The sequence below is a fragment of the Seriola aureovittata genome, chromosome 3 (genome assembly GCF_021018895.1).
Source record: "Seriola aureovittata isolate HTS-2021-v1 ecotype China chromosome 3, ASM2101889v1, whole genome shotgun sequence".
NCBI classification, from domain to species: Eukaryota; Metazoa; Chordata; class Actinopteri; order Carangiformes; family Carangidae; genus Seriola; species Seriola aureovittata.
In genome coordinates, this window is record NC_079366.1 from 9,640,797 (window position 1) to 9,657,715 (window position 16,919).

At 42.2% G+C, this 16,919-nt stretch overlaps 3 protein-coding genes across 3 annotated transcripts; 2 read left to right on the forward strand and 1 right to left on the reverse strand.

Annotated features, from left to right (window-relative positions):
- The first annotated feature begins 176 nt into the window (after positions 1-176).
- On the forward strand, positions 177-11,434 carry mri1 (methylthioribose-1-phosphate isomerase 1). Its single transcript, XM_056371843.1, has 6 exons — positions 177-1,173; positions 2,125-2,348; positions 4,361-4,530; positions 4,627-4,803; positions 4,932-5,156; positions 6,308-11,434. The coding sequence occupies exons 1-6, from the start codon at positions 1,042-1,044 to the stop codon at positions 6,439-6,441; spliced, it is 1,062 nt and encodes a 353-aa protein (XP_056227818.1). The 5' UTR covers positions 177-1,041; the 3' UTR covers positions 6,442-11,434.
- An 83-nt stretch (positions 11,435-11,517) lies between these two features.
- c3h19orf53 (chromosome 3 C19orf53 homolog) lies at positions 11,518-13,692 on the forward strand. Its single transcript, XM_056371847.1, has 3 exons — positions 11,518-11,664; positions 12,411-12,466; positions 12,596-13,692. The coding sequence occupies exons 1-3, from the start codon at positions 11,574-11,576 to the stop codon at positions 12,740-12,742; spliced, it is 294 nt and encodes a 97-aa protein (XP_056227822.1). The 5' UTR covers positions 11,518-11,573; the 3' UTR covers positions 12,743-13,692.
- A 510-nt stretch (positions 13,693-14,202) lies between these two features.
- On the reverse strand, positions 14,203-16,516 carry si:ch211-196h16.12 (regulator of G-protein signaling 5). Its single transcript, XM_056371845.1, has 5 exons — positions 16,301-16,516; positions 16,119-16,175; positions 15,979-16,031; positions 14,845-15,008; positions 14,203-14,701 (listed from the first exon to the last, which is right to left on the reverse strand). The coding sequence occupies exons 1-5, from the start codon at positions 16,342-16,344 to the stop codon at positions 14,534-14,536; spliced, it is 486 nt and encodes a 161-aa protein (XP_056227820.1). The 5' UTR covers positions 16,345-16,516; the 3' UTR covers positions 14,203-14,533.
- Positions 16,517-16,919: the final 403 nt, after the last annotated feature.

Sequence of the window (16,919 nt, forward strand, 5' to 3'; positions counted from 1 at the left end):
TGAGCCTCAGCTGTAAAACATGGTGAAATACAATGGATTCTCCAATGCTCTACATCCGTGGTTGGTGCTGACACCACTTTTTTACATGACACTACCCAACCCAAATCTAAAAAAACAAGTGTTAGATACATGTTAGATTCCTAACAAAAGAAACATTTGGTCATGCACAGTCAATATAAATCATTAAATATTCAATTATTTGGAGTAACAATGGTTTATGGTAATTTCTGTACTTTGATAGAGGGCTCACACTTCAATGCTGTTCTGGATTTTAAAAAGGTAATGAGAAAAGAAATATATATATTTGAAGGGAAAATAATGGCTGGTTTTACAATAATTAATATTGTTTCTTTAGACATACAGCAGTGGGGTATATGGGAGGAAGTATGTGCCACCTCAAGACAAGGGTAAAAACATTAAAATAAGACAAAAATAGACTTCTTTTTGTAGACAGTGCTTCTGTTGTTGGGGGAAGCTTTGGGGCTTTGGTGTTATGCTAATAACGTATTTGAATGTGAGATTTTCCCTGACAAAGGGGGAAAAGATGAGAGGGGGGATGGTGCACAGACACAGAAAAAGGGAGTCTTGCTAAAATTGGACAACCCGCGAGACTTTGGTGGGCGTGGACACCGAAGCGAGGGCTTCCTGCTCGGGTGAACACGTGGTTCCGTGTCTGCTTCCCTGCTTGTCTGTCAGTGTATGAAGGTTTCCTGCCCTTCTCTCACTCCTATCCCTCTCTGTCCTCCCGTTCAACACGGCAGACCTTCTCCTCCTTCTCGTCCACCCGCTCATCCTCGTCCCTCTGCCACACTTCCCTTCTTCTCTCTGCGACGGCTCCCGGGACTCTGCCGACAGCCAGGCCGCGGTCACTTCAACGTGTATCCGCTCAGAGAGAGAGAGAGAGAGAGGGAGAGTGTGTGAAAGTGTGTGTGTGAGAGAGAGAGGAGTGTGTGAGTGAGTGAGTGAGTGCGTGTGCGCGCACCCGCCCGCAACCGGTCCATCCGTGTTATTTCTTCCGCCATCCCGCCTCGTCGTTCGGTCATGACGCTAGAAGCGATCCGTTACCGGGCCGGGTCTCTGCAGATCCTCAACCAGCTGCTGCTGCCACACCAGACCGCTTACGATGAGATCCGCTCGGTGCAGGACGCTTACGAGGCCATCAAGTCCATGAAGGTACGGAGCTCCATCCCCTCTCTCCACCCCCTCTCACTCGGGGCTTTCACCCACTCCCCAGCCTGCGCTGCATGCCTGCTGCTTGTGCATGTATTCCGGTCGTGCATTTTTTTTGTCGGGTCTTTTGTGTTCCCACCGCTGCAAGCATGTGTTGCCATATGCTCGCCGCCGTGCTCCCGCTGACGGCCTGTATCTTAGTTTTGGATGCACCTGCAGCACCCGGCAGCTACCCACAAACCCCCGATTATCTACCCCCTAAAACCATCCTTTATTTATAGTTTTCACATTATCATGTGCAAGCGCGACAAACTAGGTATCTGCACACAGCCTCCCACCCATGAATATGCCCCCCTCCTCCTCTTTCTTTGGGAGAGATTATTGATGAATTATTAATGACCTTTGCCAGGGTTTTTGTTCGCGTTTTGGTCTTGTGCTGCACTCAGTGACACCTCCACCTCATCTGTCTCTGTACAGCTGAAACCCTGACACACTGAGGTGTTCACATAGTTGCATGTAGTTCAAGTTCTGTGACAGCAGGGAACATTTTCAGATGTTCATTTATTAGAGCTGAGCAGACATTCACTCTATTGTCAATCCAGTTACACACACAATACAGCAGCTACATGTTTGATCCTGTGTGTGTGTGTGTGTGTGTGTGTGTGTGTGTGTGTGTGTGTGGCAGAGTGAAGGAATGTGCCATACACAGGGGGGTGATGTCATAATAATGATGGAGTCTAATGGTAGAGAGAGAAATGACTCCAACACAGAGATTATGTCATCTCAGTCAAAGCTGTCAGGGACAACTTTTGGCTCTGTGATCACTCAAAACTCTGTCACGGAAATAGATTAATTATCCATATGAAAACTGTGAGAGCGCTGTTGTAAGTTGGCATAGAAACCAAAGAGGAGGACCACGATGTAATCACAACTGTCCTGTCCCTTCTCCTCCAGGTGCGTGGCGCACCGGCCATCGCCATTGTCGGCTGCCTCAGCCTGGCTGTGGAGCTGCGGGCAGGTGCCGGTGGTGATGACCCTGTGACCTTCATCAGGGAATCTCTGTGCCACCTGACCTCAGCCAGGCCCACCGCTGTCAACATGGGCCGCGCCGCCCGCGAGCTGATGGAGTTTGCTGAGAACGAGAGCATGGAGAAGAACTCGGAGCAGCTCAGAGAAAGGTGAGCTGGTTGGAGGGACGTGAGGGCCTCAAAGCTGAAGCTGGATTACAGCGGTCCCCAAGGGCCCCACGTTCACATATTCACTTAAATTGTTGTCATTTCATTAATTGAATTGAATTCAGTTGAATTTCACATGATGCATGTCCCCACATGTATTTGTGTTTAACTAAATTACCACAAATAGGTGGTCCTTTCTGTATACTGCGAATTTTTTCTCACTGCGCACAACTTCATCATTTACTTTTCCATTTGTCTCCATGATAACAATCAGGTCAGACCAAAAGCCTTGACATTTCTATTGACATCTGATTTACTGATTTAGTTTTGCCCAGTAATTCATTTAAAAGTACCATGTGGAATTCGATCACTGGTGATGCTATAGAGCAATGTTTTTATGAATGGGTCCCCATGTTTTGTGTGTAAACAATGGACACACATTCCCCCGGGTGATGTAATATACGTTCTTGTCTATTCCACTCATCTACGGGTGGCGGTTACACCAAATGCACCAGCGAAGGCAGAGAAGAAGACTGTTAGCAAATACGCAAAGATGTAAATGATGCGAGCTTCAAACCGTTTTCTGAGGGAGGAGCTGCATTTGCATTGGAAAACATTTGTTAGACCTCAAGGACACGCTGCATGTAAACAGAATCTTTGTTTGTTTTCAAGAAAACTCCACAGGACCCCTTTAATGCCAACAGACACTCCCATCTGCAAACAATCAGTATGTCAGTTGCTTACTGTGTAATGAGTCCTATCTGTAAAAGCTGGTGCTGTGAATTGAAATAATCTAAACTTGTCTTCTTCCCATGAGCATTTGATGCCGTTAGCAGCTGTTCTAGCACTTCCTCATTCAACACCAGCTGTAGGTGTCTTTCCAAAGAAGGTTGTGAAAGTTATCAGATCTTCTAAAAAGTGATAATTTGGGAAGCCCGTACACTATACAGTCAGTGTGGCAAAGAAACACCCTGAGTAGTGTTATTTTTACAGGGTTCATTTGCTCAGTTACACATGCAGACAAATGGGAAAGAAGCAAAACATATGTGAAGAGTCAAGAGAGATGTCTCCTCTGGTATTTATTGGAGAACGGGAAGCAGATGAACAGTGGCTGCTATGTTAGGACTATACACTTGAGTTTTGTGAGTATTTGCTCTGATACTGAAGCAGATCAGGTGTCAGCCAGATGTGCCTGATCCACATTAAATATACAGTTTCTTTGTCAATATCATTATAGAAGTCAGTCTGTCTGATACCAGTTAGTAATTTAGTCACGGCGGGCTGCCGAGTCCATGCCACGGCAGACCTGTCCTCAATTTACACTAACAATGACTCCACACAGAGAAATGCACAGATTTAAAACGTGGACAAAAAGAACGGCACTGGTGTCAGAGTGGGAGTTAATATAAGCAGATACCTCGAGTTGAGGGATCAGAATCAGTATCGAGGGGGTTGGATCGATTCTAGTCTTGGGTAATTGAAACTACTTGGATCTCCCTTTCCTCCCATCACAGGCAGTAAATGTTGTGCTGGGTGATGAATCTGTGTAGCTAAAAAATCGCAGTGCAGCAGAGCGGATGTGAAGCGTTCTGAGTTAATCATGTTTCACTGTGAACCTGTAAATATTCTACAGGCAGTTGAGCACTGGCCACTTGCATAGTCGGGGCTACAGAATAGAACAGTGGGGCGAATTGCACTTGGATGATTCTTGGTTCTGAAAACTCGGTGTGAGTTGAACTAGAGGAGGAGAATCTCTAATGATTTTGTGTGCACACCATGATGATTGAGAAAACTGGAGGAGAACATGAGGAGGGAAAAATGTGATTGAGACATGGTAGGGGAGAGAAGGTAAGATCATGGATTAGAGAAGGAGAGAAAGAGATGGTCAGTTGGGACAAACGGAAACATGCAGCCATATTGTATCTGTAGACTTGATGGACACATTAAGTTCACAGTGGCAGACGGGGAGGGGGCCTCTTCTCATTTTCCACCTATTGTGGTCCCCTCTTCTACAGTGTAATTGCCTGGATCGAAGACATGCTGGAGCGTGACGTCAACGACAACAGGAAGATCGGTAACTATGGCGCTCAGCACATCCTGTCTGGCGTCCCGCGGGACTCTGTTACCATCCTCACACACTGCAACACTGGCTCGCTGGCCACAGCTGGATACGGGACTGCGCTGGGTAAGACTGGAACTGTGGGTGTGAATGAGAAAAGAGGGTGATTGTTAAAATTGTTATGGAACTGTAACTGTAATAATGTGCGCTGTTTATGCGTAGGCGTGGTGCGAAGCCTCCATGCGCTGGGCAGGCTGAAGCGTGTGTACTGCACAGAGACGAGACCATACAACCAGGGATCCAGGCTGACGGCGTATGAGGCGGTAGCAGAGGGAATCCCTGCTACACTCATTACAGACAGCATGGCAGCCCTCACCATGAGAGAAATGGACATCACAGGTGTGTGTCTGTCAACTCTCATCCCGAGCTCTCTCTCCTCTTTTTTATTTGAGCTCTCTCTCTCTCCCTCTCTCTCTCTCTCTCTCTCTCCCCCTCCCCTTAACACTTTCTTTATGTCTCCCTCTCAGCCGTGGTGGTGGGTGCAGACAGGGTGGTTGCCAACGGTGACACGGCCAACAAGGTGGGCACGTACCAGCTGGCTATCGCTGCAAAGCACCATGGGATTCCCTTCTATGTGGCCGCACCCAGCACGTCGTGCGACTTGAGCCTGGAGAGTGGCAGGGACATCATCATCGAAGTGCGCCCCCCTGAGGAGCTCACCAGTATAAACGGAGTCCCCATTGCTGCCCCGGGTGAGAAGTGCAGGCTGTTAGTGGTTTTTGCACTGGGGAGGAAAAGACGCACAAAAGTGTTTTTAGAAATCTAAAGTGACTGTAACGCAGATACAAATATGTAAAAAGAGTGAGCGCAGCAGAGGATTGACAGTGAGGAGAAAACATCAGGCTTGGAGAGCTGGATGAGTGTGGCCCACTTCCAGTGTCTGCCCTAAGCCTTAAGCACTGAACCCTCACGACTTCGATTGACATCACATGCAGTGTAAGTGCTGGCGTGAAAGAGGCTGCGAGGGCTGCAAACGCTGCACGACGAATGAACTGCACTTTGTGAAATCGCGTTAACCTGCACAAAGACATTTTTGTGGTCAGTAAAGTGTGAGGCTCCGATTTCAGAAAGTGCTTGCTTCTATGTGCTTGTAAAATTGCTCTTGAAGGCGCGTTGGGCCCGGGGTGTTTTATGACTTCATTAGACAGCGACAGTAGAGAAATGAAAGGACACGAGGGAGATGCAGAATGACATGCCACATGGGTCCCAGGCCAGATTCAAATCAGGTATGTTGCAGTTCAAAGCCTGAGTCTGTAAGAGTGGACACTGGGTGTGTGTTTTAGGTGAGTTTGTGAGAGCTGAAAAGAGTCATTCGATCTATAATTACGTTGCCTGAGCAGAGAGGTGTTCGGTGACATCATAGTAATTAAAGCACACTCATTTAATGAGCACACTGGCCCCTGGAGAGGAGGAGGAGGAGGAGAGGAGGACGTGTGCTTGTACGTTACATTTCCCTATCTATTAAACTTTCCTCCTTGCCTCTTCTCTGGTCCTTCCTGTAAATGGCATTTTAAAAAACTGCTTTGTTCTGTTTTTTTTTTTGTTTTTTTTAAAGATTTGCTTGTGTAAATTTGCCTTTGAGAGTTTACAGTGTAGAGAGAGATGAAACAAAGGTCCCCCAGCGGGGAATCCAACCATGGATGGTTAGATTGTTTAGTATGCACCTTGACCATTTGGCCACTGGACACCCTTAAAGTATAAGGCAGCAGTTATTCTATATTTTTCTTACAGCCAACAAATCCCATTAAAAGACCAGCAATGAACTGATTGTAATAAGAAATATTGCCTGTGTAGACAAAGCCTGATAAATACATCTCACTCATTCCACGATTGTTTCCTGCAGGTATCGAGGTGTGGAACCCGGCGTTCGACGTGACTCCTCACCAGCTCATCACAGGAGGCATCATCACAGAGCTGGGAGTCTTCCTCCCCTCTGAGCTCCAGGCGGCGCTCACCGGTCGCCTCACTGCCCTCTAGAGCCACTCAGCCCCTCCTGCTGGTCCGTGTGCACCACTGCACCTTAACGTCAGACACTCAAAGACACTCTCATCTCACCACAGAACACACACTCACACACACACACACACACACACACACACACACACACACACACAGACACGCACACAAACATGGTTGTCGTTTGATTTCATTTTGATAAACGCACAGTCACTGTTACATGTCAGTGGTGCACACAGAAGAAAAAATGTTCTTCAGTCTCTTACTCACCCACACACAAATACACACTAATTCACTGCAGGGAGTCAAGCAGACACACATGTGCAGTCTCCCCTTTCTTTTATGTCTGTCTTCTTCTTGTTTTTTTTTGGTCTCTCTATTTCACCTTCTCCCAAGTTTTCCATCCCATCTCTCATTCCCTCTCACCGCCTCTTTGTCTGGCTTCTGCGTTAACGAATAGCTGGACTCTATTCCTTAAATTCTATTTGGCAATCTGTTTTTATGAGTCATTACTGAGGTAATTTTTCAGGGCTTCTTCAACTACAAACAAAAAAAACTTCCACAAAGGCTAAGACATGACTGATTTTTCAAAGTAGTGATTTCAATTAGCCATGGTTTCTAAAATGCTGCTACCCACTTGTAAATATACATATCCTGGCTGTTAGTGTGTACATATGTAGAAAACTAACCCCTGCTAGGAAAAGGTACTGCTATTTTAACCAAATATGTGGTTATTTAAAATTTTAAATTTGACATCAAAAATGTTATATTAACATTTAATTTCTTTTGTTCTGTGTTGAAAACTTTTGTAGAGGAATAATCCAAATTTATAGCTCATAGATTTTACAACCAAAAATTGTTAGTGGTATTAAAAATCCTATTTCACTCACACTTTTTACCCTGTGCGGCAAAATTTTGAACAAGTAGAATTTTTCGATCGGTCCTCGTTAGCTGAAGCCTATGACAATACACAACTGTATTTATACCTCATTCCTTGTTTCTAACTTGCTATTTCCAGTTCCAGCATATCATACCACACTTGTATTATCATAATGTACTTGTGTATATATATATATATATATATATATATATATATATATATATACATATATATATATATATATATATATACATATATATATGTAACCATACTTATTTCCGCACCGTACTGATATTCACTATACTGCACAGCACACTCTATAAGACTGAAACATCTCTAAAAAGGAATCGGTGTCATTTTTGCCATGACAGCTTTTGCTGTGAGCTGAGAAGTTTCTAATGATGTTGTATTTCTGTAATACAGGCATCACAATTAAAGGAATAGTTCACCCCAAAATGAAAGTTTGGTTATCTGCTCACTTGCACGTCAATCAAGACTTTACTGTTTGTGTAACCACAAAATACCAGGACAGCTTATTATGGTTCCTGTAAGTCAGGGTTATCAAAAATGATGTTTAAATTTTACAGCCTGGAAGAATGCAAAAAAAAAAAATCTAATAATAACCTTAATATCTTCATTATATTTCCTATAACACTGCATTTTCCATTTCAACTAGAGCAGCGTCAAAACAATACAAGAAAAGCTAAATATTGTACTTTAAAGCTGCACTAATCAATTATTTTACGGTCTTGCTCATAGTGATGAACCGAGGTGAATTTTCACCTGACTCTGCAGTCGCCCTCGGCTCTGTGGAGTGTTCTAGCTGTTTTACCTGAATCAACCAAAAAGCAGGTAAAGAAAGTTGAGGACTACATACATAGTGGCACATTTAGCAGTTACAGAGCCAGATATCTCCCTCAGGAGTTGGAGACTAAAAGAGCTGCAGGGGGAGTAAATATTGGGCTTACAATTGTCAGTTGGACACAAACATTGCTCCAAATGAATGTTTCTATTGTCTGTGTCCACAGGATGTGTAAATAAGCAACTGTTTGCTAAAAAATCAGATACAGCTGACTGACTTCCAGCTCAACAGACTGCTCCACCTTATCAACTTAAATGTTGTTGATGATGTTAATGTTGTGTTTACAGGTTTAGTGACCCACAGTGTTGACATCATGCAGGTGCAGAGTTTGCCAAAGTTTCTATAGAAACAAATAGATTTTTAAAAAGAACATTTGTGTCTCAGACTTCTTCAGAAACTTGCGGGGTGAGCAATGATCAACTTCATGTCTTTATTCTGGGGTGAACTGTTCCTTTAAGATTGGTGGGGTGTTTTCGACACTGCAGTGTCCCTCTGCAGTGTGTACATCTGAAAACACATGGCGTGATGCCACCAACCACCAGAATGTAATATTCAACTCAGATTAACTTGCTTTAGTCGGGGGCTGTGATCAGGCCAGACTCCAGACACTAAGTCACGTCTTGCCTTTGTGCTCACTTCAGAATGTGTTTTAACTATTTGGATTAATTCCTTCTCAGAACTGAAATGCTGTTTTACTCCAGACTGACTTTCAGCCCAGCAGACTGCTCTATGAGGTTAGGGCCATGGGCAGCTAAGGATGACACAAAGGGTTTTCTCCGTAGTTACTGACTGACGTATCTAACCCTGTCAGCCATGAGTTTGTCTCTTCTTGGTCCTGATGATGGCAGAACAGGATTAAAAACAGGAATAGAAGGGAGACAAACCCTATATTGTTGGCGTTTATCAGATTAATCTAGTGCTGAATCAGAAAAATAATCAGTTGTTATATATAAATCGTTGAATCGTGTGAATATTTGCGACTTTTATTAGTCTTATATTTCTGTAAATGGAATATACTTGTTATTGGGGAAAGAACATTTTTCGGACACTACAAGCAAATTATTACTAAATTATTACTTGATGAATCAAAACATAATTGACAGATTAATAAAGAAAGTAATCATTCATTTTAGTCGTACCCTCATCGTGCGCCCACATTGACTCTCTGGTTGAAAAATAACATTGCAGAACCCAGTTTTAAAACCTGACACTGACATTGTATTTACCCATAAGCAATAGACTGTTATGACTTTTAAAACACAAGTAATTTTTCTGTGACAGGTGTGTGGTGAGTTACTGCAGTTATGTCACCTGGCTAATGATCCTACAATGCATTTAGCGTCATAGAAAAAGTCCCGGATATCTCGACCTGTATGGGACGCACCGACTCGCTGTACTGAATGTCACAGGGCCCTCACTGCCTTACAGGTGCAGCACCAATATGTCATAACAGGAGAGACAGCAGACCCTCAGTCCTTCCTCCGCCCCGATTAATATCACGTAGCCGCACCGCCATCTCATCAAGCTCTAAGAGATCTGGAGAAAATCTCAGTGAGTGCATTTACACACTAATACTCTACTACTGTGACATGTAAACACATCGTATCCAGGTTTCTGATCTTTCTACACCATGTGTGCAAGTGAGTCAGTAAATTATTGTCCAATACGGGTGATCAGACTGGAAGTTCAAACAGCCAGACACCAACCTCACTTACACACTTTTTCCTAGTCAAAACCTGATGCCTACATTACCCACAACGCATTTCTCGTATGTTATTCTCATATTGGTAAATGTAGCCTGGAGGATCAGAGCCATGATAAATCTCCCCTAATTTCATACTAACACACATGAAAATGTACTGTCTGATTTTTGTGCTTGAATTTCTCAGTGAGCTTGATGAGACAGAGCTGTGGCCACACAACACGCCAGTCTACCCTCCTACCACCCCGTCAGTGATCTCACACACTACCTTTGTTGACTTCATCATTCTCTTCATTCATTTAAAGATGTGGCAAATACACAATACACACTTTCTACTTACAGGACCGCTGAGAGGTCTAGATGAAACACCCCCCCAAAAAAAAGCTTAATATCAATGATAATAATTGCAGTATCTATAGTGTCATTGTCCATATCTTTAAAAAGCTGTAATATAAGCTCGCTCCTTCCTTCACTTTCATCTTCCTCCTCATCCCTCTTTGTTCCTCCTCTGTCCACCCATCAAACCTCAATTCACAAAGATGCTGGTAGGTCACACACGAGCATAAAACACACTTGTGTATTTGAATTTTCTTTCTTTGTTTTGTACAGTTTAAGACACGTTTTGGGGGCAATGTTAGACAATGTTCCAGACATTATGTAGCAACTCTGTGGCCGTCAGACCTGCAGCATATTATTTCTTTCTAAATCTTTAAGAAGTATGAGATTTTTCTTTGTCTGTACATCATTATTATAACTGTTTGGCTGTGGTTTGTTGTTTTATTTCATGACATTGTGATTTGTAGTGACTAGGCCATTAGTACACCACACTGGGGAGGCCTCCTCAACCATACACACTACCTCTCCGTCTGCCCACACGGACTCAAACACTGAAATGCATGAACACGAGCACTAAACGTGCCAGGCTGCAGCAGAGAAGATCGACAGATTGCAGAAAATAAAAATCTGGTCTAAAATTCTCCACATCTCACTAATGTTTGTATCTTGAACCCAAAGTGACAGATAATTTGTGGCGGTGCTTTTAGTTTGCCAAAGTAGCCTACATTCAGGCTAGTGTGTTATGTTGGGTTGCAGCTGAATAGTGTCTAGATTTATGCTATGTTTTTACACCATGTATTTGAAGCAGCAGCAATATAGTACTATATTAAAAAAAAAAAAAAAATTTTTAAAAACGTTCCACCATCGTCCCCTTGAGAAGCCCGACACATGCCTAGTAGTCAGGTGCCAAAATTCAGCGCTGCTTGCCACTATTTTCCACATTGATTTGATTAATCAAAGCGGCTGCTTGTGTATTATCAAATGATTAGTATGGCCTGCAATTACCGTGGAAGGAGTGTTGTTCAGATGGCCTCTTTAAGTGCAAGTATGTTATTGTTGTTATTGATAATCACTTGATTTGGGTTTAATTTTGTAACGTGGAAATGGTTAAAACTGGGTTTTTTTTATATATATGTATATGAATATAATTCTGTAAAGTGCAGTCATGAATTAAGAGATTTCTCTTTCACATCAATACAGTAAAAAGAATAAAACCACAGTGAAAATAATTGTTTTTGTCTGCCTCAAACACACGGAAACATATTATGTTACAAAAAGACAGTAGGTGGCGGTAATGAAACAAACGAAGATGAAAACCACCGGTTAAGGGACAGCAGAAGAAGAAGCGCTTCGTGTATTTCCGGTTAGCAAAAATGGCTCAGGGTAAACAAAAGTTTAAAGCTCAGCGGCCAGGAGCCTCCAAGAAAAACCAACAAAACAAACAGAAAGGACCGAAGAAAGGAGGTATGACATCTCACCCGTTATTTTCTGAGTTGCTGAAAAGGCGAGGAGGCCATTTTTAGTCCAACAGGGTCGACATGTGAGCTGCACGGAAACAGCTGAACACGTTGTTGAAGTGACTCGAGTCTCAATATTTCTTATATCCAGCACAAATTGTTAGGACACGGCTTGACAACAGTTATACTTCTCCCTGTATGATGTCAATGGTGATTGTAAATGAAAAATTCAATGTCAATATGACTTCGCCCATGTCTAATGTCAAATGTCACGAAGGTGTCTGAAAGACATCAAGGACATTACCTGCCATGGAGTGATGTGTGACCCAGCTGTAGCCACAGTAAGAGAGAATAGGGAGCTTCATTTTTGGCAACACGATATAAAGCAAACCATTGTAATAATACACTCACTTGCCAGTTTAGTAGGTGCACCTAGCTAAAACTAATGCAGTCTTATACAACAGCACATAATGTCCATGAATTTTCAGACATAGAGAAATTTTATTTTAATCAAGGTAATGGTCCATATCATTTGTTGGCCTGTTAATGGTGCCATCTCCCCTTTGTGCACGTGTCAGCATTGTGGTTGTCTGCCAGAAACTCAAAGTTAACTTTTTATGCAGTTTAAAGCCTTGTCTTTATGATATGATATACTTTTTAAACCTCAGTTGTTTTTAACTACATATTTTAACTGGGTGAAGGATTTTAGATTATCAGAGAAACAAGCTGAGCAGTTTTCTTTCCTTTGTAAAGGGAGGATCATCGCGCCCAAGAAGGCTCAAGTGGTTCAGCAACAGAAACTGAAGAAGGTGAGGGCAATTTAAAGAAAAGTGACAGTTACATTTTGTCTCTACCCAGCTCCTTCAATCTGAATTTAACAACGAATACATTAGCGAGCAAGATGGATTACCTAACTTTAACTGTGCTGTTCCCTGAAGGGTTTAGAAGTTGCCATCAGGAACAAGATTGAGCAGGAGGTGACCCAGAGGGCCAGCTCCTCCCTCCACAAGCCACTGAGTGTGGTTAAAGGGTCTGAAAGTAAAGGCAACCCAGGAGCAGCCCGTCCAGGAAGCAGCTCCAAGTAGGACCAGATACAACACCTCGCACCTACAGACCTGAATCTGATGATGTTACAACACAAAGGACTGAGTTGAAGCATCAGTGAGCTAAATTTAATATTTCAAATGTAACCTGTCCTGTTCCCAAGTCACTCACTGTTTGACGCATATAGAAATAATCAGACATACTTGTAAAGATGCTTGTTTAAGTTCATCAAAGACACATTCAAAACAAGAGACAAGACATTTTTGGATGAAATGCATCACAGGGTCATGAACATTACATAAACATCCACTGGGTGGCATTACAGGACTTTACACTTTACACTGTAATGATTAAAACAAAGGACATTAAAACGTAATTCTACTTGGAAAAGGTATTCTGTCACATTTTTGTATAGTCATCACTATATAGAAAATTAATAAGGATAATGAGATTCAGAGCTCTCTGAGAACGAAATGGGCTTGACAAAAAGGTTTGATGGTGTTGTGTCAGTTCATTGTCTTTATTCCAATCCAGCTGTGAGGATGTTCTCACACACAAGGAGTAGGGTCTGTGAAGATGATCATAGTAGCAGAGAAAGTGAAAAGCAAATGAATTTCAGCATTCAACTCAAATATTCCTGCAGCTGTCACTGTCCTTTCAAATATGTTCAAGACACTTTGCAAGTGTAAATTCCAGCCACTGCTGATCACTTCTGTAAATATTTAATGGTATTGAAACAATCTGTTGTGAGCAGGGTGGGAACGTGGCCTGGAAAATACAGCACAGATGATTGAATCCATCATGTGCAGTAAAACTGATTTGGGTGTTTCCATCAAATTTTTCAAATGTGAGAAATTAGAAGTGGGTTTCTCATTAGGATTTTATTGTTTGTTTAACAATACACTTTCCATTAGCTGATTGAATGCAAAGTTTTTGTAAGTGCTTTATTTTTTTGAATGGAGTATTTTAATTAAATATTATTTTGAGAATTGTTCTGTGTTTATCCTCCAATATTTATTTTTTTCAGATGTTTGGTAAGGAGGTTGGCATTTCGTTTCTGTCAACCAGCAAAGTCCAGCAATGGTTTCAGAAGGCAGATGATTTTAGAATAACAGACGTCAGCTAAATCAAGGCTCAGTGAAATTCTTTTTCACACTGACAGTGTTGACAAGTGTCTTCGTCACATATTTCGATGAGCTCCGACTGATGGTTCTCCTGAGCTGGCTTCATGGAGAGTCCAGTACTTTCTTGTTTGTTTTACTGTAGTAATATTGTTTTGTAATAGAATGAATATCCACAAATCTAGCCATCTGCAATAGTCAGACGGAGCGTGATGGTGTTAAGACTCTTCCAGTCATGAGTAGCCTGAGGCCAAACACTGTTTAGATATTAACATACACTCTTACTCTGTGGCAGAGTAAGTTTGGCAAGCTGCTACCAGAACAATAGAGTTTATAAAGAGTGTAAAAAAAACAACAAATATTAAATACAACATTATAGATTCTCTTTACTGAGGTATTTATTTAAATCCTTTGTTAATGTCACTCAGAGCTTATGTAGTCCAGAGGCACAATGTAGCTGCGTTTACAATTAAGCTTCATAATTATGAGGTTTCTATGTTCGACTTTTTAACGATGCCTACAACTCAATGTCATAACAGTAACAGCATGCATCCTGTTTACAGTGCACAAGGGCCGCACAACTATATGAAAAACAATCACAAAACAAGCTAGTTGTTAAGATAAATGCTAAAATACAATCAACATGTCCAGCAGTACAACTTCCTCAGCACTTATTTCTAAAGCAGGTCTGTGGTAAGAAACAGCGTATGTTTAGAAAGCCTTAATGGCCTCCATGCAGTGATGGGAGCGCAGGAAGCGAGGGAAGGAGTCTTTGGCCATCAGACTGTAGATCCTCTGCTGCGCCTTCATGAATGTGTCAGCACATGGAGAGTCGATGGCACTCAACAGAGCGTCACGGGTCTCACCGTCCAGGTTTACCTGTAAGGGAAAAAGCAGGGTATCAAAAGAAGCTCTTCAATATTAATCTACTCCTCATCCTTTCATGTGTTAAACTGTTGCCAGACATCCATCGATCTTGATTCTCTGTGGTCATCTTATATCACGTTCTCCTCTCCACCAACCTCCTGCTGAGCGTCAGCGTTGATAAACTGGCTGAACATGCTGCTGGCCTTGATTTTCTGCAGGTTTGAAGGTGAAAACCTGTAGTCCTCACACGCCAGCCAGAACTCGAGGTTCTCCTCACTGAACTCTGAACGCAGGAACCCACGAAACGCCTCCAGACCGCCTGCAGGAGCCAGAGGGAGCAAACAAGATGAGACAAATCAAAAAGAGTCGATGTAAAACGAAAGGGAAGCCATGGAAAGTCATGGTGCCAATCATTATCTTAACCCTTGTTAGTAACCCTTTAACATTTTCAGGAGGTGACTGTAAGTACATGTAGTTGTAAAAGGTAAAGATTGTGCAGGCATCGGGAAACTAAGATTGAAATTTGTCCACATCTTATGAGTGAGTATCAATGTATTTGGCATAGATGTAACACTTAAGTGTTAAATGTTGTGTAATAGAAGCACAAGTAGAGAGACTCATGACGTCAAACAACTGACTGACTGTTATACAACAGTAATAATAGCTCCAGCAAAGCCTGTAGGAGTGTGTTGAATTGAGCCAGTGTTCAACTTCTTATTTGTAAGAAGATGAATGTATTATTTCTTCCTCTAAAGGTTACATAGTGTCACTAATATTAACAATGATATTTATTTTCCATAGTTTTGGTCAGCCAAAAGTAAATATTGTAATGTTTACAGCAGGTTCTGTTGAAATGTATGCAACAGTAAAAATTCAGTGGCTATTATTTCATTGAATAATTACACCGTGTATATGGTGACATACTGCACCTGTGGTATTAGTGTTGTAAAGAACAAAGATGTGTACAAACACAAATGGTGCAAGGTATGCAGCTGCTGTGCAAACTTAAACAGGTGGTTTCTTTTTTGCATTTATATATATATATATATTTGCATTCAGAATAAATTTCCAATAAGAGAGAAAGACAATTATTCACAGCAGACGTTTTGAGTTGTCATAGTAGAAAAAGCACAGGTGTTACTAATAACATTAGCAATGTCTCTGTTCCATTCAAGTGTTCCTGTAAGTCGTGACAGTGTGACAGTGAGTCATGTGCACAACACCAGGACCCTGACACTGAAGCTGACTTCAGAAGTGATAAAAAATAAATAAAAGGAAGACTGTCTTACTTTTGCTGTTTAGTAGAGTTTCCAGGTCCTGAAGAGTTTTTCCTTCCTGAACCCTGAGAAGAGACAGAAACAATCCAAATTCAGCTTCACTGTGAGCGGATTTACTGCTTATCATAAAATACAGGTTTCGGTAGGGTTACCTGTGTTTGTGGTGCGTCTCAGCCAGATGGCTTAACTTCACCCGCAAATCTTTTGCCCTGAAACACACAGATAGATGCAAGAAATCACACCAGGCTCTGCACACAACACTTCATAATGCAAGCTCCACATTATGAAACAGCTTATTCACACACAAAACATGATGACCCCGCTGAATACTTACTTCTCCAGACATGAGGAGGGCAGGGAGGAGAGTCCCTTACACATTGAGGTCTGCGGTCTTAGAAAACCAGCAAAGGGAAAATGAACAGACTAAGCTGGGTTTGATCCCTGTGGGCAATTTATTCTGACTTTTCTTCCATCAGGTAACCTCCAAAACTACACTGAGCTGCTCTTATATAGTCGACCTGGAGCTATCTGATATGTCAATCTGCTCCGCTCAGACCAGCAGGTGCAGAGAAGATGAATAGAGATGAAAGCAGCTGAATGACACAGGTGGTGTACGTGCACACAGTCCGTGTAGGTCTGTCAACAGGACGATACAAATGCTATGATGCAAGTCAGCATTTAGAACAGGAAAATGAATGCAAGGGGGTCTGCACTTTGTGTGTGGTCAGGGATCATTAAGAGACTTAAAAGTGTGATGTAAACAAAACCAGCACTGGTGTTCAGAGTGTTTATAACAGGAGAATAAAGTGATGAGGGACCAGCAGGTGGGCTGGCTACATCACTCATCTCAGGAGAGTCAGACAACTGCAGGCTGGAGAGGAGTGTGTTTCATAATGATGGACAAAATAGGAAAGAATAAGGCAAGCAAAGTCATCACACATCACCTCTGCAAT